We start from the raw sequence: 24,245 nt of genomic DNA on the forward strand, positions 1-24,245 counted from the left end.
TGATCAAAAAAAAGGAAAGACAAAAATTACCAATATTGGGGATGAAAGAGGGCTATTGCTATAGATCCTACAGACATAAAAGGGTAAGGGGGGATTATTAAGTTTATACCAACTTAGATGAAATGGTCAAATTCCTTGAAACACACAAGTTACAAAAACTGACCCATGAAGAAACAAAATCTGAAGGGCCTCATATCTAATTAAAGAAATTGAACTTATAATGAAAAACCTTCCCACAAAGAAAACTCCAGGTGCAGATGACTTCACTGGTGAATCCATCAAACATTTAAAGAAGTAACACTGGGGACTTCCCTGGTGGCGCAGTGGCTAAGACTCTGAACTCCCAATGCAGGGGGCCCAGATTCGATCTCTGGTCAGGGAACTAGATCCCACCTGCATGCCGCAACTAAGGAGCCTGCCTGCTGCAACTGAGACTTGGTGCAACCAAATAAATAAATATTGAAAAAAAAAAAAAGTAACACGAAGGATACACAAGCCCTTTAAGAACACAGGAGGAGGGCTTCCCTGGTGGCGCAGTGGTTGAGAGTCTGCCTGCCAGTGCAGGGGACACGGGTTCGAGCCCTGGTCCGGGAAGATCCCACATGCCGTGGAGCAACTGGGCCCGTGAGCCACAGCTACTGAGCCTGCGCGTCTGGAGCCTGCGCGTCTGGAGCCTGTGCTCCGCAACAAGAGAGGCCGCGATAGTGAGAGGCCCGCGCACCGCGATGAAGAGTGGCCCCCACTTGCCGCAACTAGAGAAAGCCCTTGCACAGAAACGAAGACCCAACACAGCCAAAAATAAATAAATAAATAAATAAATCATCACGTTTAAAAAAAAAGAACACAGGAGAAGGAGACACCTTCCAACTTATTTTATGAGGCCCTGACACCAAAACCGATAAAGATATTACCAGACAACTACAGATCAATACCCCTCATGAACACAGATGCAAAAATTCTCAAGAGATATTAGCAAATGGAATTCAGCAATATATAAAAGGATAACACATCATGACCAAGTGCTGTTTTTATCTAAGGAATACAAAGTTGGTTTAATATTGGAAAGTCAATTTATGGGGTTTTTACCACGTTGACAAAGTACATCTATGACAATCCCATAGGTAGCATCATACTTAATGGTGAAAGCCAACACTGCACCCTAACGTTGAGAACAAGGCAAGGATGTCCACTTTCACCGCTTCTATTCAACATTTGACCAGAGGCCCTAGCAAGTGTAACAAGGCAAGAAAAAGAAATGAGGGAATTCCCTGGCAGTCCAGTGGTTAGGACTCCGCGCTTTCACTGCCATGGGCCTGGGTTCAATCCCTGGTCAGGGAACCATGGTCCCGCAAGCTGCGCGGTGCAGCCAAATTAATTAATTAATTAATTAGAAAAGAAAAAGAACTGAAAGGCATACAGAACGGAAAGGAAGAGGTGAAACTGTCTTTATTTGCAGATGAGATGACTGTACGCATAAACTATCCCAAGGTATTCACCAAAAAACTACTAGAGCTAAGGTGTGAATTGAAGCCAAGGCCACAGAATGCAAAGCCAATATACAAAACTCAGTTGTGTTTCTATACACTGTTAATGATCAACTAGGAAACGAAATTAAAATACCATTTACAATAGCGTCAAAATCCATAAAATAGGGAAAATTTAACAACCTGTGAAAGTACTGCTGGGTAGTAGTGTTGTGGATCTGCCACCAGCATGGTGGCTTAATGGGAGTGGAAACAAGAACCTCCAGAGGGTGTGCGGGTGGGAGGCTGGGCTCTGGGTTTGGACAGTCAAGAACACTGAGATGAAAAGCTCTGGAAAAGCTCAAGGCTTTCAGTGCCACACAGCCTACAAGTACAGCCAGAGATGAAAGTGTAAGTTTTTATTACTCCAGGACAACTTGGACTTCACCAATGCCTAGCTTCGTGGGGCATGTAGTGTGACTCATGATTGCAGACACAAAATCATTCGAAGCCTGTGCTACAGCCCTGGGCTACTTTCAAAGACATTCAGTTACATGAACGCTGACTTGCTTCTAAAAATATGAGTCCCATTTTCATTTTCCTTCCTCTCTGTCTTGCTCCCAACTTCCTGCTGTCTTGGGGCTTCTCACTGTCCGGGTAACACAAGGCTTGGGCCTAGCCAAACCTGGGGTAGTGGCCCCTCTGTCACAAGCAGTGCCCGGGCCTGAGGCTGAGCCTGTGGCCTCTGGAGCCCGACCTGGCGTGGTGGCCCGTTAGGCTGGCTCCCGGCTCCCTGGGGAAGCCTGCGGACGCCGGCCTGCTGGGAGGCGCTGCTGCACTCGCTGGGGCCTCCCAGGACGCCCGCTTCTAGTTAGTGGACTGAACCACGGGACAGCCGCACCTCACTTTCCCCTTCCCAATTACAAGCAGCTGGGAGGGCCCCTGGCCTCATCGGCCCCTGTCATCAGAGTGGCTGCTTTTCCCCAGGGCTTCAGCAGGGTCTGAAAAGAAGGGCTAAGGGCTGCTGCTGTAGGCCTGGGCTGCAGAAGCTCCGCCCAACTCTCAGGGGAGCTGGCGCCCCGCTAGTCCCACTGGACCACTCACCTCTCCTCCTTGGCCTGTGTAGCCAGCAGCCTTCAGACCTGCCCTCCTCCCCGCCACCGGCCCCTCCAACGACATCGGCCTTCCTCTCCCGCGAATGCTGGCCTGAAGGCAGGCTGTTGAGATGTCCCGCCCTACTGACAGCCAGCAGCAGCCGGCCCGGGGGGGCCCTGAGCCCTGCCTGTGCCCACGCCCCAAGAGCAGCAGGGCCACCACCTGCCCTCCTCTGCGAGGATGGAGCCCCCAAGGCTGCCGAGGGTTCGCGAGCTGTGAGAACTTCCAAGCATGAGAACTTTGACTTCCGGGTTTAGGGATCTGACAGGCGGACAGTTCAGCTCTGAAACTCATCACTCTCTTCGGGCCCCTGCCTGTTCTGGTGCCCCAGGCCCAAGTCTGCAGAGGGGGGGGGGAAGAAACGCCAGTCGGTTAGCAAACAGGAGGAGGCGCTCGAGGGCTGGGCTGCGCTTCCCCCTTGTCCCGGGGCGCTCTCTGGAATTAGCGATTTCTGTTCCTAAGCAGCACTTCTTCGAACAGCACCTGGAATGGACCGTGGCTGCGGGGGCTGCTGGCACCCCCAGGCTAAGGGAAGATGCGTGTTGTCAGGAGGAGGAGAGGGAGCTGGGACAGGGCTGTACCCAGGATACACGACTTCCCAAAGGAGGCGTGGGGGCCGGCCGGGCTCCCGGCTGCCGTTCGAGGGGGTGACGGGCTCGGGGAGCGGGGGCCCCACCTGGGCCCCATCAGAACGAAGGCTCCGAGTGGCCCAGAGGCCAGCTGCCCGGCCGCAGAGCACGGTCCTTGGGGTACCTGGGAGGGAGCTAGACGATAGCAGCTGCAGGCTGTCTAGGACCCCATCCTCGTACAAGGCCAGCTTCTGCACCATCTTCTGTCGCGCCGGGTTGATGACAATCTGGGGGGGCGGTGACGACGAGGAGCTGCCCAAGAGCGGTCCTGGGGTGGAGAGAGGGCCCCCTGAGCCACAGGGGCCGATGGCCCTGGAATTCCCTGCCGACACTTCCGGCCCCATGAGCCTTCCCGGTCCCCAGCCCAGCTCCCGGCCCTTCGGAAGGACAGAGGTCCTCAGCGCTCTCTCTGAGAGTGGGGCCTGGAAGGGGCCGTGCCAGGGCCCTGGCTAGCTGCTGGGCCTGGAGCCTGGTCCTGGACTCGGCCTTCCTTGCCCCCGGCTTCCGGGGAGCAAGTTCCTGGCCTCTCCTCAGCCAGCTGGGGCCGCGGTCCAGGGAGATGAGACGGCACGGGACCGTCCTCGGTGGGCCTTTCCAAGGCCGGGTGGGGGGCCTCCCCAAGACAGTGGCCTGGAACTTGCTAAGGACACAGGGAGCTTAACGGTAGGCCCCAGTTCTCTCCTCCCAGAAGGCCGGGGGTGGGGAAGATGGGGACTGCTACCAAAGGAGGCCGCTGGTCCCTCTTCTGGGCACGTGTCCCCAGGTACCTTCCATAGCTGTGGGCTGGAGCCCCGGGCCGCTCCCCCAGCTCGACTCTCGGGTGGCATCCCCTAGAGTACAGCCAGGCTGCCCGAGGGGTGCTGGCGCCCACACGGCGGCCCCTGGGCCAGGGCTGCCTGGCTGGGTCGGGCCCGGGGGGCAGCTCGGGGTCAGGTGCCAGGAATGCAGGGCAGCAGATAGGCCGGACATGCTCTCGTCACTCTCCACGGGCTGGTTGGCGCCTTTCTGCAGCCGCTCCGTAGCCTGGGCCAGGGCTCCCGAGGGCGCTGCCAGGGGCTGCCATGGGCTGGCACCGCTCAGGACACTGCCAGTGGTGGACACGTAGGAGTTCTCCTGAGGGGAAGGGGGGCTGCGGCTGGCGGCCTCTGGCTCCAGAGACGGCCCTGCCACTGCCGCCTGCAGCTTCTCCAGCCTCTGGTACACCTGCGAGGAGGGAGAGGGGCTCTCAGGGCAAGCGGCCCAGGCTTGGCCGCGGAGACCAGTCACGGTCCTCACAGAAGGTAGTCAAACCGCACAGCGGCTCCGGGTCGTGGACGAAGAGAGCTGTAGCCACCAAAGCTAAGGACTTAGAATGCCTTCTCTCTGTCTTCTAGGAAGCGAACCTCGCTGCCCTGATGCCCTCAAATGGGGCTTCTTCCTCTTCTCAGAGAGAAAGAGGTGGGTGATGGAGAGGGGACTCAAAAAAGGTAGATGCAGTGGCACAGCACACCCAGAAGGGGGCGCAGTAAAGCCTCTCGCCTCCCTCTGTGTACCAGGCGGGGTTCAGTGGAGCTCCGGCCACTCCTAGCAGAAGCACAGGCAGGCAAGGAACATTTGGAGACTTCCTCAAGAAAGAGGTCTGCGAGGTGCTGTGTTTGGCTCCCTACACGGCAGTGCCAGGAATGTGGCATTTCCAGCAGGCCACGGTCCCCCACGGGTGGCTGGCATCTCAGCTGCTTCCCTTCCCCCTGCCTCACAGGACTACCTGGGTCATGGGGGGTCTCCTCTTGGCCCGGCGGTGCAGGCAGCAGCAAGCCAGCTGGCCCAGGGCCAGGCCCAGCTCTGGTGGGCACGGCCCAGGCCTGGGGTCCAGGTGCTTCTTGTAGATCTGGGTGGCGATCGGGGCAGCCCAGGCATCTGCAGCCAGACCTGCTTGGAGTGTGGTCTGGGTGCTTTTCAGGGCCAGCCCAGCCTCCTCGGCTTCCTCTTCAACCAGGTCTTTCTGCGGGACACGTAACGTGAGTGTGGTCACCGGGGGCCATGCCTTCTGCTGCGGCCCCCAGACCCTCGTCGCTGGTGCCCAGTGGTGCCCCGGGCCCCAGGGATCCAGCCACACACACGGCACCCGGGCCCGCTTTCACAGAGCTGACTTCCTGGGAGGGGAGAGGCGCCGACATGCCTCTTAACCAATGGAAACTGCGGCACGGAGGCCCACGGGGGTTTCAACTGGGGCCCAAGCAAGAGACACTTCAGCGGGGATCTAAAGGGATGAACTAGCCGGAGAGGGCGGAGCTGAGAGGGGTGGGAACAGGACCAGAGGCCACCTTGAGTTCTGACAGGGGAAGGACTGGGAGGAAAGACTGGGGTTGGGGGTGGGGGTGGCCTTTCAGGCAGAGGGAAAGGCTCTTACAAAGGCCCTGGGGCAGGCATCGGGGAGCCGGCCCGAGTCTGGAGGACAGAGAGGGGGCTGGTGGCGGGCAGGTAAAGGGGCTTCCACAGTCTCCTCACGGTTACGAAAGATCACTCTGGCTGTGGCACAGAGAACCAGCGGTCAGGCCCGAGGAGTGTGGTGCGCTGCTCGAGGCGGTGCTGACACCGGGCGGAGCGGCCCACGTGGAGGACGTCTCCTGTTTGGCTGCCCGGCTCTGGCACAGACCCACCAAGACCCGGCAACGGACAGAAATAGCCCCAAGCTCAGAGCAGAAGGCCAGGAAACACACCAGCTTGTAAAGCGTGAAGCACACGCGCCAACTGAGCGGAGAGCGAGCGGAGACGGGCCTGGCGAGGAGCTGGTCAGGCCCCGGGCAGCTTGGACCTGCTCCACAGCACCCGGGAGGGCTTCTCAGAGGCGGCCCCATTCTCTGCCACAGCTTCCCCCGTCCCCACGCGCCCGCCCTGTTCTATTTTCCACTGTGGCTGGGGCCCTCCTTGCCCACCCCCAGCCCAGGCGGGGTCTGGAAAGGCCCACTGCATCCAAGAGGACAGACAGGTTTCTCCTCGGCAAGGTAAATGAAGCCGTCTGGGGTCCTGCCTATTTTCAAGGATGAGTCAGCAGCGGCAGAGGCTGGCTCCCGTGGGGCACTGCGTTCCAGATCATTCCGCCCTCCGGCTCTACACCTGTCTGTCGCCAGGAGCAGCACCTCCCGGCCTCCCTCTCTCCCTCCCCGCCTGCCTTTCTCCCTGCCCTGCCTCGGGAGGCTCACCAGGTACTTGGTCTGGGCACCGTGCATCCTCACAGCCCTCTGGCCAGCCAGGGTCTCCAGCACCACCTGGAGAGAGGACAGGCTGGAGGGCGGGGCAGGCAGGGCCACTGGGTGGGGAGGGGTGCACAGTGGACGGGGGTGCCCAGCCCAAAGAGGCTGCTGGGCGCGGACCGGGGCTGACAGGGGCACATCCCTCAGACAGGCACACGACGACCGACTCCCAGCAGGGACAGAGCCGCAGCCGTGGGACTAAAGCTCTGGCGGTTTGGAGGGCCCACTTGAAACAAAAGGATTCAAAACTACAAACGTGAAACGAGGTGCGGGACCGAGGAAGTGGCCCGCACCGGGGAGGGCGGGGCCCTGGAGCTGAAGCTCCATCAGAGGGCCCAGTGGCTCACCACGCCGAAACTGAAGGTGTCGGTCTCCACGGCCAGCCTCCCCGTCTTGACGTACTCCTGGGGCAGGTACGCCAGGGTGCCGCGCACAGTCCGCGTCTGGGCCACAGCGCTGCTCCGGCTGGGGTTGGCGCCTGCAAACCGGCTGAGACGGGCCAGGCCAAAGTCTCCCAGCTTGGGCATCAGTCTCTCATCCAGAAGGACGTTGGAACTTGGGGAGGGAAGGGAGTGGTGTCGGCCCGGCCTTGGCCCTGGCCCACTCCGTGACCCCCCCCACCTGCCTGGTCGTGACAAAATCAGACTGCCGACTTGCACCTCGCCCACAGACAGTGGCTGGTGCGCCTGCGCGTCCCAGCCACCTGGGGCTCCGAGCACGTGGCCCCCAGAGCACGCTCACACAGCTCAGCCCCTGTTCATCAGTGGGGCCCGTCCTTGGCCTCTGCTTCCACACCTGTCCCACGCCGGGTACTCAGAGCCCCCAGCCCTGACGTCCCCCACCTGAGTCTCGAGCGGGAGAGGGTAGGCCTACTCTCATGGGGGGGCGCTCAGGGCAAGCCTTCTTGGGCCCAGACAGCGGGCCGTGGAGAGCAGGCACCACGGCTCCCTGCCGGCGGAAGGTTTGGGAGCAACACCCCTTGCCGTAGACTATGTTCCTGCCACTCTGAGAGGCCCTGGGGGCCTGGCTGTGTCCCCTCCTCACCTCTTGACATCTCCGTGGATGAGGCTGGGGCTGTCTTGATGTAAAAACTGAATTGCCCGGGCCGTGCCCAGAAGGATGTCCAGTCGCTGAGGCCAGGAGAGAGGGGACCAGGCCTGGGTCTGGAAGTGCAGAAGGAGCAAAGGGGCAGAGGGGAGGCTGCGGGCCACTGTTCTTTGACCCCCATCCTTCCCTCCACCTGTCACCAAGGGGTCTGGACGAGCAGTTGACTCTCTGGGCCTCAGTTTCCCCTTCTGGAAAATGAGGAGCAAAGTCTCCAGGAGCTACTTCAGAAGAGAGTGGAGACTAAGCTCCTGCGGTGCTCTCTCTGCACAGCGCACGGGGCCGGGATCATGCCCTGGGGACCCCTCACAGACTCTGGCAGTCCTGGCTCTGGGGTGATCAGGATGTCGTCGGAGGCTCTCTCCCCGCCTCCCCACACACAGCACGCTTATCCTGAGCCCTTCAGCGTGAGGTTAGAGATGCTCCTGCCCTGTGTTCGGTTAGCCCTTGCGTCTTGCGGGTGCCTCCCTAGATGGGGCCCCGGTGCTGTCCATCGCCTCCTTCCCTCAGGGCAATGCTGACGCGACCCTTCCGCTACCCTGCTTGCAAAGGGGAGAAGCCCGAGTCAAGCTACTCCGAGTCCAGAACCCCCTTTCAGAGGCACCACGAGCCAGGCCTCTGGGCATGCGGGAGCAGCAGGGAGGGGCCCCGGTCGCAGAGGCCGAGAGCCCAGGCCCCGTGTCCCGCTCTGCCCGGGTGCCAAGTGTGATGCAACGTGCCAGGCCAGGTAAGGCTACCTGGACGTGGAGGCGGTCTTCCAGGGAGCCGTTGGGCAGGAAGCCATAGACAAGGCAGTAGAAGCCACTCTGAGCACAGTAGCCAGCAAAGTCCACGATGTTTGGGTGACGAAACCTGCTTGAAAAAGTGGGGTCTGAGCACTTTGGCCCCCAGCATCTACCACGCCTTCCATCTGGCCATCGTGGGGACAGTCCCTGCCGGTTCCTCAGCTAGCCTGAGCCTGGCAGCCTTTGGGAGACACACGGTCCCGGTGGGCCTCTCCCGCTGCCCGCACCACGAGGGATGCCACAGGCTCACCGCGACAGCTGCTCCACTTCGGTCCGAAAGCTCTGCTTCACCGTGGTCCACTCCAGGTCTGCCTCCTGTTTTGGGCCCAGAACAAGCAAGGGGCGGGGGCCTTGGACTGGGAAATCAGAGGGCTGAAGGAGCCGTGTGGGGTAGTGGGGGGAGGGCCAGAAAAGTGAGGGTCGGCTAACAGCCTTCCAGAGCCTTTGCCTGGACGCTACACACACCTCCTTCAGCCTCTTCACAGCATATACCGTGTTCCTCATCACGGCCCGGTACACACACCCAAAGCCGCCCTCCCCGATCTTCAGCTCCTCTGAGAAGTCATGGGTGCCCTGGCAAATCTCATGGAGGGGCCAGCAGAACGAAGAGGAGTGGGCCCCCTGCAGGAGGGACACTGGGCTCTCCGGGCTCCGCTGTGGGAAGAGACCCCAGATCAGGTGAGGTCCCGCCTCCTCCCCTCTGCCTAGCCCACCCCTGCTGGGCTGGCTGGGGCTCCCCAGTGTACCAAAGGCTGCCTTCTCACTGCTTGTCTCAAACCTCTGGGTGGGGGCAGGACCCACCTACCTTGATACAGGAAGGGGCTGGCGACGGCAGTGGTGGCTGGAGGGCAGCAGGGCTTGGGACAGGGCCGAGCTCGGGGTCAGAATGAGCCTGGGAGCCTGGAAAAGCTTCATAAAGACACCAGTGAGAGGCAGGCAGAGACCAGTGGCCGGATCTACAGCTGTGGCCAGTGTCAAGGGGCTCCTTTCCTCAGGTTCATCAGGCCAACCCCCGGGAGCCGCCTTACCTGGTGAGAGGAGGGTGGAGGCCGACGAGTGCAACTTCTGGGGGCTGGGGGCCGCGGCCTCAGAAGGCGCAGAGATGCTGGTAGGCCTCGGGGCGGTGGCGCTGGGGGGCAGAAGGGGGGCGGGAGGGTGCCCTGGGAAGCAGAGGAAGGAAAGGGCTGTTAGGCCCAGGCGGGGGGGGGGGGGGAGGAGCTCCAGGGGAGGCCCTGGGCGGCCCCCCTCCCGAGGTCCTGGGGGTTCTGGGAGTCCCGGGGGCTCCGGGGCCGCGCGCTCACATGCCGTGATGATGTCCCGCGCGCGGAGCAGCTGCAGGTGCGTGAGGATGCGCACGAGGTCGGCCACGCGGGCGTTGCGGTTGATCCAGGGCCACAGGACGCTGGCCGTGCGCTGCCCGGAGCGCTCGCACAGCCGCAGCTCGGTCTGGTCGCGTACGATCAGGGCGGCTGCGGGGCGGGGGTGCGTCAGGCCGGGGCGCCCGGGCCCCGCGCGCCCCCCGTCCCGCCCCGCCCCGACCCCGCCAGCCCGCCACCACCCACCGAACTGGCACCAGTCGGCGGGCTCCAGGGCGTCCATCACTTTGTAGAAGCGGCACATGACCCAGGGCGGCACCTCGTACAGGAAGTGCTGCGCGCCGGGGACCGCGGGGTCTCCCGGGTCCGGCCCCCCGGCCATGGCCGCCGCCGCCGCCGCCGCCGCCGCCGCCGCCGCCGCCGCCGCCGCCGCGCCGGGGCCTCTCGGGGCCGCGGCGGGCGCGAGCCTCGGCCGGCCGAGTCCGCGGACACTGACTCACTTCCCCTTTAAGCCGGCCTCGTGCGTCGCCCGGCGGGGCGGAAGGGGCGGTGCCCGGGCCCTCCGCCAGGTCCCCCGCCGCCGCCGCCGCCGTCACGAGCCCCGGCCACACGGGGGCGCCGCGCGCGGTCACTCCCGGCGGAGGCAGCGCCCCCGAGCCCGGCGAGGAGGGCGGGGCGGGCTGCCGGGAGGAGGAGCCGTCTGAGCAGGGCCCCAAGGGCTGGAGGAGAGCGGTTCTCGGCCCGGGGGACGACGGGCAGGGCGAAGGCGTTCCAGAAAGGCTAGAAGCGGGCCTTGTGAGAGACGCTGGGAGGTCCTCTTCAGAAGTTTCGGTTTCATGCGGGAGGCTGTGGAGAGTGGTCAAGAGATCCAGGTGGGACAGGGTCAGATGGTGTCACACAAAGGCTCCCGGCTGACTCCACTCAGCTGGCCGCGAGGCTGGGTGCAGGAAGAACGGTCTGGAAGCTCAGAGCATCTCCACCCACCTCCTGGGCCCTGGATCCCATCTTTTCCGCTCCTTCAGGAACCTGCTCCAGCGATTGTTAGGTCTTTGCAGTATCTGCCATCTTTCCTTCTTCGCTGGCTCCTTCCCACTAGCACATAAAACGTGTTTACATGTCTTAGAAACAGGCCTTCAGCTCTGGCTGTCCCTCCTCTCTCTTGTCACACGTGAGGATGGCAGGCTCCGGCTGCTCCCACTCTCTTTTCTGAAGCAGTCACCAGGCACCAAGCTCCGTTCCCAGCCTGATGTCTCCCCACCTTCATCCCACCAGGCTCTGCAGCCGCTGACTTCTCTGGACTCTCTGTTCCCTACCCTGCTGCAGCAGCCACCATTTTCCTGTCACCCCCCTGAACTTCTCTGGAGTCCGTCTCTTCCCCACAGGCCCACTGCCCTCTACTACCTCCTACCTAGATGAACCTAGATCAGCTGGCTTCCCAGAGGCTTCCCTGCCTCATCTCTGCCTGAGGGGTCTTCCTTAGGGACAGATCACTCCACACCGACTTCCTGCTGAAGACCTTCCCTCGGTTCCCGAGGCCCTCCGATGGGATCCCGGCTTTTCCGCACGGGCTCCACCGTTGTCACGATGTGGCCCCTTCCTGCCCACCTCTGTCTGGCTCTTTGCACACATCAGCAGCCTTAAGCCATCCAGAACTCCTCGGGGTTCCAAGAGTGCACCAGGGCTCCCGCACCCACGAGTTTGCACCTGTAGCTCCGGGGCCCTCACGCGAAGGTGGAGCTCAAGCAGCCCCTCAGGCGGAGCTGCCCGCAGCCCCTGCTGTGCCTGGCATCCCTGGTGTGTCCTTCTTCAGCCTCGGCACTCATCTGCCTCCCCCACCAGAGGGGGGAAGACCCCCCCCACCCCAAAGCAGTAAGGGTGCCTTCCTCTTTTGTTTCTCCAGCTGGATGCACGCTTGAAAGGCAGCAGGTCTTCCCTGGCCACCCCCTTGCCCTCTGGATCCTGACCCCAGAGGGCTACTACCCCCCCTCCCCGCCCCCAGGCTGTCCATCCAGACTTATTTAGGGCTCTTTCCAGAAAACAGGTCCGCCCAAGATGGGCCTCCGTTGCAGCCTCTTCCTAGAAGCTGCAGCCAACGCCGGCCACTCCCAAAGAGGAGGCCAGCCACACCCTGAGCCCCAGTGGCTTCCCACGGGGACAGCCCTTACCGAGACTACCGAGCCGAGGATGGGAAATTACTGGGCATGCACACACTGAGGGAACAGGGACTTACTTGGTCCTACTTGCTCACTGCTGGACTGCAGCTCCTGGGACAGCCCTGGCACCCGAGGGAAGCTCAGTACGCACACAGGTGAATTTCAACCCTTTGTTTGAATGTTCCAGGCCAGGACTGTCTCGTGCTCCTCCCAGTAGGTGTGTCCACATGTGCTTGTGATTCTGGACTCGGAGCACTTGTCGTCCGCTCCAGGCCATCGACAGCCTGATGGAGGACGGCTGTGGGGATGCTGCCAGCTCCTGAGCGCCCACAGCCTCACGGGAAGCCAGGGAACACGGGCAGCCGGAGCCAGGTCAGCAGAGGCCATGGGAGGGTCTCGGGCGGGAGGCACCAGAGGAGTCAGAGCTGGGGGTGAGGGGCTGGGGGGTTTCCAAAAGCACCTCGGCACATCCGGCACATCCAGGACGACGGGACAGCCCTGCCCTGGCCCTCGGGGAGCCCCGAGAGGGGCCGGTGCGGGGCGCAGGCTGCCCTTTCCTCCCGTGGCCGCCCCCAAAAGCGGCTGGCTGCTGCGTGTTCGGGGACAGCCAGAGTGGATCAGGAAATGCACCACCGTGCTGTCCTAGGAGCTGTCTGATAATGAAAGCCCAGACCTGGAGTCACTTTCACAGAGAGATTTATCGAGAATGCTAACAGCACAGGATACAGTACTTCCCAACAAAAGGTGCGAACGCGTCACTTAGAAAGGCATGCTGAGTATTCTTGGCTTTCACACGTATTAAAAAACTTACAAAAATAAAATAAAACTGCGTGCTGCCCATCTTTTCAAATAGTAAAAGAACCTTATGAAAAAATCACTTGATTTTACAACAAAAGACACAAACGGACATTTTTATGTAAATTTATAAGGCAAACTCTTTATATAATAAATAGGTTACAGGGATTCAGTGGGGGGGTGTTTTTGAAACGTATACAGGTACATTCAGACAGGTTTACTGAAATGGTACAAATTTCCTTAATAAATTGCCTTTTGTTTTTAAATATATCAGTGCTTTCAGTCATTTGGCTATACACAAAGAACCTTTTTTTGAACACTACAAAAAAGCAATCAATATTTTTTGTTTTTAAAACGACCTACTTATTTTTCTAAAGTAATTGTCCCAAAACACAAAAACTGAAGGTGAATGCGATAGAGGGCTTCTGGAGACATCTCCAGCCAAGTCTGTCCTGGGCGGCTCCCCACGCCCCACGCACACCTCTCCCGCCCTTGCTCGGGCTCCTGGGCTTCGGGGCTGGAGCCAGCTCCCTCTGCACAGGGCGACCTGTGTCCCTGTGACTCGGGAGGGGGCCGCAGCCCTGCCTGGTTCTTCCCACTCCTAAGCCCCATGCACAAATGGCCACTAGGGTCAGCACTGTTCTTGCCTTTCAGAGGAGGGGCCCCCCCCCGGGCGCTAAGGGAGCACACGTCCGTCCCTGTTCCGTCAGCCCTAAACAATGGGAGGTAAACGGCTTCTTTGAGGATCGGGTTTTGCCATGAAACAAGAAGGGGGTTTCTCATGTCCAAATTTTGCTGGGGATCGGATGACAGCAAAGGGAGTGTGCCCCCCTCCACCATCATCTTCTCGTCCGGGAAAGCAGGGGAATCGAGAGGTCACGTTAGTGTCGTGCACTGCGGGATGGGGTGGGATGTGATGATGGTGCCCTGAACAGTAATGCCCACCCTGAACAGTAATGCCCTGTCAACATACACCTGACCTGTGGCCTCGGTGGAGGTCTCCAGGGAGATGGCCATCCTCTGGCTGAGCCCCGCCCCTCAGGCCCACCCCAGCCTTCTCCCCCCCGAGGCGAGGTTGGCTGTGCTCACACCCCTCCTGGCTCCCCTTGCAGGAACATCAACCTTGTCTGTCCTTAAAAAATAATAATGATGCTAATAATCTGGCGGGGGGGGGGGCACAAAAGAATTCACTGAGTGGAACAAAACCTGGCTTTGCTCTGACTTCGCAAATGGCAGCACATCAGCTATTCGGTCCGTTGGCTTTAGGCTTAACTTCTTTGGGTGGCTTCTGGCTGATCTGGGCAGGGGTTCTGTCTTTGGATCTCCCCTCCTGGGGAAAAAGGACAGACCCTCTCGTCTCGGTTACCATCCCCTCCCTCCGAATTCTTTTGTTTGTAAAGAAAAGGTGTCTAGAAGCATTTGTCTCTGGAACAATTACTTTAAACATGGTTACAATACAGACTTCAGTTCAAACACAGAAGAGATTTACTTCGCGAAGTTCCTTTCACCCACCAAAAATTACACAAATATAAGCCTCAACACCACAGTTAAGAGGACCAGTAGAGAGAACCTCATGTTTGGAACACAAAAGGAGAAATAAAAACCAAACCAAACCCAAACAGAAAAACCCCAGAGAGACGAGGGGAGAGTGGAGGAGGAGGGGGAGGAGCGCAAACACAGCACACGTTACAGTGTCCGGGTACACGGAGCCCAGTGCGAGGAGAGGGCTCGGCACACATTGAGTAACAGTCCTGGTGATATTTGGTCATATATTCATCAACTACTGACTCTGGAGCGGCTGTTATTGATTGAAGCAGTGACAACTCAAACGGAAAAGGAGGCCTTGGTAGCAAGGGAAGGAGCAGGCTTCGAGTTCTGCAAGCCTTTTGCACTCCACCGTCCAGCTCCCCAGAAACACTGAACTGGGTGGGCCCTGCTGCGTCGGGCGGGCAGGGCGAGAGGTCACCGCGTGAGGCTAGCTCGGCGCTGATTTCAGATCTCGGGCAGAAAGCACGCACGCAGGTAACGCGGACACCCACCTGCGAGGCCGGACAGCAGCGGCGGCGGCCCCCTCTGCCCCCGGCCCCGGGCTGGGTGGGAGAGCAGGCAGGGACCCACCGCTAATACTGAACGAAGGCGGGGGCGAGCCCCCAGGCCGGGCCCGGAAGCTGCCCCCGCCCAGGTCCTCCGAGGGGCCCGAGGGGAGCCTGGCCACCCAAAGGGCCTACGAGTGTTTCTCTTTTGGATTCAGGCCTCAGAAGTAAGTAATGATGCGGGGAGGGAAGCTTTTGGCCCTGGTGATTATAATGCTCTCTGCTTTGGAAGAACAAGTTTCTGGATTTTTTTTTTTTGGTGTTTTTAATTACTTAAAAAAATGATCAAAAAGAACTGTTACGGCTGAACTCTCTAGCAGATATTGCTCATTAAGAATTACAAAAGCAAATGCAATTACTCATAGGTTGGGGGAGAAGAGGAAGGGACATTTCTGGAGTCTTCGCTACCTCCTGGAGGGGACCCACCGAACCTCACGTGTGGTTCTGGGGTCCCTGGTGTTCTACCTGGTACGGCTCACACTTTCAGAGACAAGACACGGCCTTCTGCCTCCCCTCCAGCCCCCAGACTCGGCAGAGCGGGGGCCCTGCCGGTGTGGAGGCCCGCTGAGCCGGCTCTCCACATACCATCACTCGGACCGGGTCGCTGGAAGGCGTGGGGGGACCAGGCCACCCCCATGGACTCCAGCTGGCCCACCCAGAGATCGAAGAGGACCAGGCAGTGCCGTTCCGGGCTTTGCCAGAGCCAGGGAGCACTCTTGCACCCACCCACTGAAATGAGCCGTTCCGCAGTGGCACCCTGGAGCCTCTCTCACAAGCTCGGGAGAAACAGTGCAAAACCCGGTGCTGCCCGGAGCCTCCTTCGCTCGGCACTGGGAAGCCCTTGAAAGAAGCGAGGAAAGACCACGGATCTGCTTGGACCGAAGTGACCAGCAGACGGATTTGTCGGTTTTTTTTTGTTTTTTGTTTTTGGTTTTTTTTGTTTGTTTTTGTTTTTGTTTTTTTTGTGTTTTTTTTTGTTTGTTTTTGTTTTTTAAATTTTCCCTTGTCCTATGCTATGGTTATCAGAAATATTGTAATTAAGCAACAGGTATAATTTTAACAGGTCTTTTTTTGTGTGGAGCCACAAGCAAAATGAGTTTATAACTGTGCAATATACAGATATATATATATAAAAATTCAACTGCTTTGTGTGTCTAGTCGGTGCATTAAATAAAAGGGACAGAAGAACTTAAAGCAAAACTAAAAAGCAAAACAAAAGCCCAGGATAGAAGAGACCAAGCAGGTCTATGCATATAGTCTATAAGATACTGGATATAATCAGGGTCACCAGGAAGAACAGCTTTGTCACTTGACACACAAACACCGTGGGGAGAGGGACTACCAGTGGGCAGGAGCCAAACCTTGTGGCCTTTTGATTTCATTTTCTCTCACTGCTGAGCAGGACCTGAGGAGAGGGAAGACAGAGGGGGGAGCTAGCACAGCAAAGGTAACCTGCAAGTTTCCCAAACGTTCTGAAACGCAAAGCTGGACTTCCCTCCGTGAGGGTCCTCGCCCCCGCCCTCCCTCTGCCCCGGGGGCTCTTGCGGGTGAGGGGCGAGGGGGCACACCCCTTCACCCAGGCCCCAAGAAGAGCAGAGCCGGGGGCTGTCCTTGGGGGCAGGCCGCACCGCAGGCAGAGGCTGGGGAGGAGACATCACCCTAGTTAGAACTCATTTTGCCTGACAAATCAGCACTAGGGGTAGGCTCTGCGGAAATCAGAAAGGAGCAAGGAACAGGTGGTGCCGGGTAGAGAGAAGGTCACGGGCCTTCGGATTCACTGGTGAGTGCTCTCCTTCCTTCCCACACCCAGAGCTGGGCTCCTGCGGCTTTGTGACAGGCAGGCCTTCTCCCAGGACCGGGTGGCCGCTGAGCCCTCAGGGACTGCTACCCACGGAGAGATGGGCTCTCCAGTGACACGAGGGCCCTAAGGCTCAGATCCAGCAGTTTCAGGCCGGATTCCCCTTCACCCGCAGCACTTGCCACACAATGGGCCAGGCTCCAAGGACTGTTAGATCAGCGTTTTTGCAAAAGCTTGCTCTTACTCATTCAGAAACAACGAAATGTAGTTTCCTGCTAAATGTTTTTTAGGTCTTCCTTCTGAATTGCCGACAAGGGGTTTCAGTGTTCACTTTTCTCCCCTTTAACGTGGAACTTTAGACCCTGGGGGAGGCAGTATCCTAGAGGATTGTTAACAATTACACTATGTTTTCTGAAGATTGGTAAGAGTTTCTAAAAGAGAAAGAAGCAAAAACCGAGACTCAACAAACCCCTCGAGTGGACGGGTTCACGGATGAAGAGAAGTGAGATGGGGCCCTTGCAGAGAGCAGCTAAGAGCCAGAACACGACGTGGCGGGGCCGTCGGGCAAGAGAGCAGGGGTTCTACTACAGGCCTGGTAACGTGGCTGTGCTCCCCCCTCCCCCCCCGGGGCCACTGGCCGGGACTCAGGGGACCGGCTAGGCCAACGCACACAGGGCTCTAGAGAGAGCTTACTTCCCGAGGTCTGGATGGCCTGGGCCACCCGTGTGGGAAACTCGCATCAGGAAACAATTTGGGGCCACGACCCTGCTAGGGATGGCTGGACAAAGCTAGAGCTGGTATCTGTGACCTCCCCTGGCCCCGTCACCCCAGAGAGCCTGGCAGGAACGCTCCGGAAAGGGGGCACAGAGCTCAGCTGCCAGGCTCCACTTGGGTTCCAGGAGATCCAGGCGGCCACACCTGGTGGATTCACTTCACACCCTCTGTTCCCTCCTGGGCTTGAGCTGCTTATTAAAAGTTACTTAAGATCCAGAGGTCCCGTCAGCTAAGGAAACTCCTTTCCCACTAAACGTGGCGGTTTGTTTCTGGCTAGTACTCTCCTTCACGATGGCCATCACAACAATGACAAGCTAGGCAGAGGGGCAAGCGACCATTTGGGGCTGTTCCAGGTCCCACCGCCACCGTTTGTGGCCTCTAGCCTGGAATGCCACTGCTAAACAAGACTGGTGCCGGCACCGGCATGGGGTCTCAGGAGTAGAAGTCAGGTGCTGGCTGTGGCCGTTCCGGCGTCCCCGGGCCACCACCACGGCTTCCACTTTCCGGGGAGCTGAGGGGGTGGGGTCCTTGGCTAGTTTGGCACTGACGGACTGGGGGCCGTGGCATTTCTGGGTGTCTCCTGTGCCTTTTGATACGGGAGTACAGCAGCAGCGGAAGGGAGCTGTACTGGAGCCTGGCTGTGGCCCAGTGTCCCCAGCTCACTGCAGTGTCAAGGCCAGCAATTACACTGGTTAGGACAAGCCCACCAACGGGCAGGGCTGGGCTGGGCCGGGCACGGTGGGAGGAGCTTGAGGACACACAGAATTCCGTCAGGAGAGGAGGTAGTCACTAATAACCAGAATGAGGGCCGGGGAGACCAAACGTGACTCTGACCTAGCCCACGGGTATCTGAAAGCTGTCGGTCAATTCCTGCCTTCTTTACACAGTCCCTAAGAGATGGCCCCCGATCTTCATGGTGTTCAAGTACACACAAAACCGAGGTCACACCCCCAAGTCGGGCCAGACACAGCTGGGGAGAATTCCGTGGCTTAGGCCTTCCCTCCAACCTCCTGTCAACCTGACTCCAGGACAGAGGTGGTATGGGAGCTTCGGGGCCCCTGCCCAAAGGTGACTCACTAGTAATGCCTTTATTTGGGGAACAGGGAATGTGGAAGAAAGGGGGGCGGGGAGAGAAAACCCTAAGGTGCCTCAGGCGCCACCTGCAGCCTTGAAACTCTAGGGGAAGAAGCTGGGGAGTGAGGGAGGCTGCAGGTCGGGCCAGGCCCAAAGAAAATGACACTTGAAACTTCGTGTTCTCGACCACCAATGCCAGTCAGCCCCAGAATGAACTGTTATGGGTGAAAGGGGGGCATGGCAGGTCCAGCTCTCTTTTGCCCAGGACCAGATGGTACCAAGCCGATGGGGAGGCCAGCTCTTGATGCTGGTCCCAGGAGCCACATTCTACTGGACGAAAAGTGTAATTAATGCCTAAAAACCTGACCGAGCAAAAGAGATGGCGCCCCCACGACAAACGGGCTGGACACCGTGCTCACGTGAATAGGAGTCCTCTGGGGGTACCAGGAGTGCGAGGCCACTGCAGGGTCAGGAGCCTTTTGTCCTTGGAGGAAGAGGGACCCCGAAGGACTCTCCCCCTACTCCGACCCCCAGCCCTTCCTGGGGAGGAGTCATAAGTGAAGCCCGGAGGGTCGACAGCAGAGCAGGTTTGGTTGTGGGACTTGCTTCTGCAGCATCAAGAAATGGATACAAAAATGCTAGAAAGGCCAGCTACGACTCCACAAACAGAACGGGGCAAACTCCCTTGCTTCTAACCATTCTGGGAGAGACAGACATGTTTTTTTCTTAAGCTACTGGTTGGAACTGTCAACTATGGGTCCTGGTCACTAAGGACTGGCAAGGAAGTGCTAGACGGTTTCTAAGACGTTTCACTCCTTCATGGTTACACCGCAGTGAGGAAGCCAGGGCACAGTAACCGAAATACACGAGACAACACGCACTTGACAGTTCATGGCAGCAGCTCACATGGGACGTGCTTGTGGGTGTTTCTGGAAGCAAAAGACTGCTGTCTCGTTTGCTACTTTGATAAGGTACTTCTCAGTTGGACAGATTTAGATAAGAGACATCTCTGTAAACACAGAAAAGGATATACCAATATGATGAAGATATGCAGTTAGATAAGGACTTCCTGAACAGAGGGTGAAAGCACGGGATCCTGAACTGAAACTGGTCAATGAACACCCCAAAACAAGCCCAAGCCTCTACGCGCCCACACCACAGCCCTGGTGCACATGTGGAGATGCGTGAGGTACCAGCCTGCCCCGTCTCCCGCAAGCAGAGGCCACACGGGGCCCAGCAGAAAAGAACTTGCGCTCTGAGCAGCAGCGGCGGGGGCGTCTGCACTTGTTCCGCCTGCCGCCCCGCCCCTAGCCGGTCCGGCAGAGGCCAAGGTCAGGGCTGGGCCACTCAATGACACTGGCAGGCCACAGTGGGTCTCTGTGCTGCCCTTGGCTTCGAAATCCATATCAGGCCCAACTTCTCCCTCCCCCACTTCTGCTGAGTGGGAAGGTTGAGAAGGCCTGGGATCCGGGGTCTGACCAGGGAAGGGGACTCCTAGAAGAGCAAGACCTTGCCACTCCCTTGCCCCTCGGAGAGGCCGAGGCACTAGGGCCAGGTGGATTTAGCAGAGCCTGGGGCTTCCTCAGGGCTCAGAATGGGTGGGAGGGGGGCTGGGGCTGACGGCAGGAAGGCCAAGGGTGGGGTGAGCTCTGGGGCCCTGAGCTGACAGCGTCGGCTCAGGGTACAGTTGGGCACTGAGGCTGCCTGGAACAGAAGGGATAAATGAGGAGGAGGGGGGAGGGGAAGAAATGAAAGGATGAAATGAAAGAAGGCAGAAATTGAAGAAGAGAAGAGAAACCAATCAGGAAGTCCTTATAAATTGCAGCAAACACTTAGAGTTTCGGAGCTTCGTGGGAACCCTATGTGCTGAGCCCACTTTAAAACAAGCGCAGGTATATACAGATCCAGGTAGTTGTCAACACCGTCACGTCTGGTGGCTTGAGGGACAAAGTGTCACCAATTCAAGCCAGTTTGCTCTCAGAGCGTGTTTGTTTTGAAGTGGGAACATGAAGACTCAATAGTGCAAATAGTTCTAAGCTGTCCCTAGAGGAGTTAGAATTGGAAAGTTTTGGAAGAACATTTCCCCCTCCTTCCCCCTGGCCCCCTGCCCCATCTACTAAGGCTCTACCTACCAGTCACAACTGCTCTGAGCGACTAGGAATCCCTTCCGCCTGGCCCGCTGCGCTCGGCGGTCTGGAGCCTGGGCCTGCCTGCCTGGGCCTTGTCCTGCGGCCTTGGCGGCCTCTCTCTAGCGCCACCCGCGGGAGGCCGGCCCTGGGCCATCGTCTCCTCTGGCTAAGGCCAGTCTACACCCAGCGGCTCAAAGGATGACTCCTTCCTAGCCAGGCCAGAACTGGGGCGAACAGGTGCTACTTCCCCGTCCTGTGAAATGTCCTTGTCGATTTTGGATTGGGGCTGGCGTGGGGCCAGGTTTGTGCCACCACAGGTGGGATCACACGGGCTATAGCCACTGGCCATCCGCATCTTCTCTAAAGGATCCACCTGTCTCTCTTGCCTCACACCTCCTTGTCCCGACGTGGGTGGGAGTGGGCGAGGCGGGGGGAGCTGGAGGCCGGCAGGGTGGGGGGAGGAGAGCTGAGACTGGGGCGCCAACGGCACCAAAACCAGGAGTGTCCTCTCAAGTGCTCTCTGTCCCTAACGACCACGTTGGGGGGCTTGGTGGGAGGGAGGTGCAGGCGCACCCTAAGAAGCCTGGGCAACAGCTTGTCTGGTCAGTAGTATCTGCAGCAAGCCTTGTTGAAGGAGCCTAGTTTAGAAAAGTGCAAAGCTACTTCTGGCCCTGGTTAGGTCTTCAACCTGACTGTGCTTGTCGGTAAGAAAAACATCCCCAATGCTCCAACTACTCCCACCCTGAAGCCACGAAACTCTAAGTTTACTGAAAGAAAAAAAAATATTTTTTATTTCAGTTAATCGGGAAGCTTTGTCAGAGCCCTACCCATAAGGAGAAGAGACAACAGCTGCCTTTATTCTTGTTGGTTTGCTTTGCAATCCGCTCTGTGTAAAGTCAGCTCACTCTCTCGGTCACGGGCGTCCGGCTGTCCACAGGCTCCTCTCTGTTTGGCCTTGGCATGGAGGATGAGACAATGTCTTTGCGCTCTCCCTCCCCTCGGTGTTTGTACTTTTCTGTGGCCGCGGCGGCGGTCGTGAGCGCAGGCTGAGTCTTAGCTGGCTCCTTGGGGCAGCCGTCGCTCTCCAGCGAGCCTGCTCTCGGCATCTTCTCCTCTTTGCAGACGCTGCTGCTCAAGTCCTGGGGCTCGGGGGGGCTGGCGGGGTCCTCGGAGCTCTGGGGCTCCGGTGGGGGCGGGGGCGGGGGCGGGAGCAGTGGCGCGGGTGCCTTCGGGGGCTCCGCATGGTGGTGGTGGTGGTGGTGCTCCTTCTTGGGGGGCGAGGAGGCGCTGCCGCTGCGCCCCTTGGGGCTGCTCTCCTTGCTTTTCCGCCCGGGGCTCTTGCAGGTCTTCAGTCCCTTCCCGCTCTTCTCGCCAAGGGTGGACACCAGCAGGGGCTTCACCACCTCCTTCACCTCGATGCTCACCGTCTCCCGGGTCTTACGCTTCTTGATGGGCAGCACGGTCTCCTGCACAGACCGGATGGAAGACTCCTTCACGGCTTTCTTCTTGGCCTCGGCGGCGGCAGCCGCTACCACACTGCCCGGCTTTCGGCCCCGTTTCTTGGGAATGGCCTGGGGGTCGGCCTCAGCTTTTCGCTTCCGGCCGGGGCGTTTGATAACCATGACCTGGGCCGACGTGGTGGCCCCACCCCCTTCGGCCTTGCTGCCCGGCGAAGCTTGGAAAGGCATCTTGACGAGCAGCTTCCCGGGGCTTTTCTCCAGGACCCTTTTCACCTGCACGCCCTCTGATGTTGCTGCCTTGGGTCTCGTGGTGCCGCTCCCTTTGGGGCGTCCCCGACCTCTGCCAGTTCCTGGAGCTTTGGGAGATTTGGGCTTCTTAGGTGGTTTCTGCTCTCGCCGGGAGGGGCTCCCTCTCCCAGTTACCGTGAAGTCAAAATCATTAGGGTCCAGGGAGGTGTCGCCTACCTTTTCGAAGTACGCAATCAGCTCCACTTTAGAGCGAAAGGCTTTTCCCTGGGGACTGTGGGAACAAACGGAGAGACACAAAGAATAATCAGAAGCTTCCACAGCCATGTCAGAGATGGGGCAGAGGAGAAGGTGGTGGCGAACCCTCTGACAGGAGGCATTCTGCAACTGGCATGCCCGACGACACAGCTGAGCAAGAGTCACATTTAAGAAAAGCTGAGATGAGCTAAAACTAGGGAGCTGCGGCCTCGGTTATACAGGAAGCAATCGGGTTGCCCAACGGCCGTGGGCGCCCGCGAGGCCTGCTCTGATGCCAGAATGGCTTGGTGCTGACTGCTCCACAGCTATTGCCTGGATGCCCCCGAGCAGCTGCCGGCCACCGAGCTCCTCTGGCCCCCAAAGGGGTCTGGCCTGGGGACCCTGTCTAGCTGTCAGGCTGAACTCGGGTACGCTGCTTAGCCTCTCTTGGAATCAGTTTCCTCATCCGTCAGTAGGATAACGCTTTGCTCACCCTTTTCTGAGTTGTTGGAATTAAATGAGGCTGTCTGAAAGCAGCCTTTGAAAACTGCTAACCTTTCTGGAACCATCTAAGGGGAAGAACTGAAATGCACGCATTCACACTCGTCCTCTGAAGCTCTGGCTTCGAAGTTACTCTGTTTCAACAGGTAACACCCGATGACCAGCCCACAGCTGGACAAAGGCCCAAGGGACAGTGGGAAAGGCACACGGAGCCCATCTGAGTCTCTCCCCAGAGGCCCTATCAGAGAGCCCATCTGTCCCAACATGATTCACAGAGCAGACTGAGCCTTATGAACTCCTATTCCTTTGGGTTCATGACGCAGTGTCAGAGGAGGACTGTTCCAGAAAGAAGATGCTAACAGGTTCTGAGGAGGGCCCCTCAGCTGGGAGATGGCAGCAAGCCCAGGGAGCTCCCTCGCATCCCCAGCCCAGGCCAGTGTGCACAGCAGGACCTTGCGTCCTCACTGCTTCCCAGGCGGCCTCTCCTGGTGCCCTCACTGAGGCCCTGGGTAGGCCCTACTGCTATTCCAGCTCCAGATGAGGCCTTGACGGCGGGCGCAGGAAAGCCACACTCTGCTTCCCCGGGCACATCTCACTCAGGGCATTGACCTACGTACGCGGTCATTCCAAGCATACCTCGTCGTGCCCGCAAGCGGTGGTCACTACTGAAGCCCCCGACCCGAGGTGGGGTTACGCACACACATTTTCCTGATCAATGAGCAGCAAAGAGCTACCACTCCAAGGGGTCCCCATCAGTTTTTTTAGCACCGGTCCCTGACACCCTGCCCACACGGCCCTCCCCCCTCTGTAGAAACAGGAGTCACCCTTACTTACTTGATCAAATACACATCATACTTCCCAGCGGAGCGGCCAGATTTCCTTTGCTTAAGCTTTCGGGTCCAACCTTCAGGCAGAGTGGGGTCGTCGTACATGGGTCCCCGGTCGCGAATGATGGAGCGCCGCTGTTTGGGGGAGGCCGAAGCTTCTGGCACGGCTGGGGCCGAGCCCGACCCTTCCGAGGTCTCTGCTTTACCTGCCTCTGCTGGCTCAGCAGAGTGGTGGGCCGCTGGCTGCAGGGGCTCATGCTTGCCCTCTTTGTCTTCTTTCTTATCCTTCTTCACCTTTTTAAACTTCAAAGGTTTATCCTTCAGGCCCTGGAGATCCTGTTCTTCTGCCTTTTCTTCCCTGAAGTGTTAAACAAGTACGTAAGTATCACGGAGAACACACTGGTTTGCAGAAAAAGTGAGCCACAGCAGGCCCCGGGCGCCCCAGCGTGGGCAGGGCACTGGGAGAGGGGCTG

The 24,245-nt window shown here is 58.7% G+C and overlaps 2 protein-coding genes and 1 long non-coding RNA gene across 15 annotated transcripts in view; 1 reads left to right on the forward strand and 2 right to left on the reverse strand.

Annotated features, from left to right (window-relative positions):
• Positions 1–1,428: 1,428 nt before the first annotated feature.
• Positions 1,429–10,185, reverse strand: IRAK1 (interleukin 1 receptor associated kinase 1). 5 transcript variants are annotated; one of them, XM_082446875.1, is made up of 14 exons: positions 9,932–10,185; positions 9,671–9,838; positions 9,398–9,529; positions 9,175–9,278; positions 8,835–9,023; positions 8,620–8,684; positions 8,322–8,436; positions 7,525–7,643; positions 6,828–7,035; positions 6,430–6,495; positions 4,992–5,228; positions 4,015–4,450; positions 3,372–3,515; positions 1,429–2,957 (listed from the first exon to the last, which is right to left on the reverse strand). In XM_082446875.1, the coding sequence occupies exons 1-14, from the start codon at positions 10,065–10,067 to the stop codon at positions 2,896–2,898; spliced, it is 2,181 nt and encodes a 726-aa protein (XP_082303001.1). In that variant the 5' UTR covers positions 10,068–10,185; the 3' UTR covers positions 1,429–2,895. The 5 variants fall into 5 exon arrangements, with proteins under 5 accessions (XP_082303001.1, XP_082303000.1, XP_082303002.1 ...); XM_082446874.1 differs by having other exon boundaries at positions 3,372–3,536; XM_082446876.1 differs by lacking the exon at positions 8,835–9,023 and having other exon boundaries at positions 3,372–3,536.
• Positions 10,186–10,334: 149 nt separating this feature from the next.
• On the forward strand, positions 10,335–14,165 carry LOC309652854. The gene is made up of 2 exons (XR_014258909.1): positions 10,335–11,993; positions 12,111–14,165. It is a non-coding gene; the product is annotated as an uncharacterized lncRNA (long non-coding RNA).
• Positions 12,518–24,245, reverse strand: part of MECP2 (methyl-CpG binding protein 2) — a 61,078-nt gene continuing 49,350 nt past the window's right edge. For all 9 annotated transcript variants that reach the window (XM_082446885.1, XM_082446884.1, XM_082446881.1 and 6 more), the window contains 2 exons: positions 23,780–24,130; positions 12,518–22,481 (listed from right to left, as the gene is read on the reverse strand). In XM_082446885.1, the coding sequence (XP_082303011.1) occupies positions 21,398–22,481; positions 23,780–24,130 (1,435 nt within the window). In that variant the 3' untranslated portion in view covers positions 12,518–21,397. The remainder of the gene's footprint in view (positions 22,482–23,779; positions 24,131–24,245) is intronic.

This window comes from Balaenoptera physalus (assembly GCF_965194825.1).
Source record: "Balaenoptera physalus genome assembly, chromosome: X".
NCBI classification, from domain to species: domain Eukaryota; kingdom Metazoa; phylum Chordata; class Mammalia; order Artiodactyla; family Balaenopteridae; genus Balaenoptera; species Balaenoptera physalus.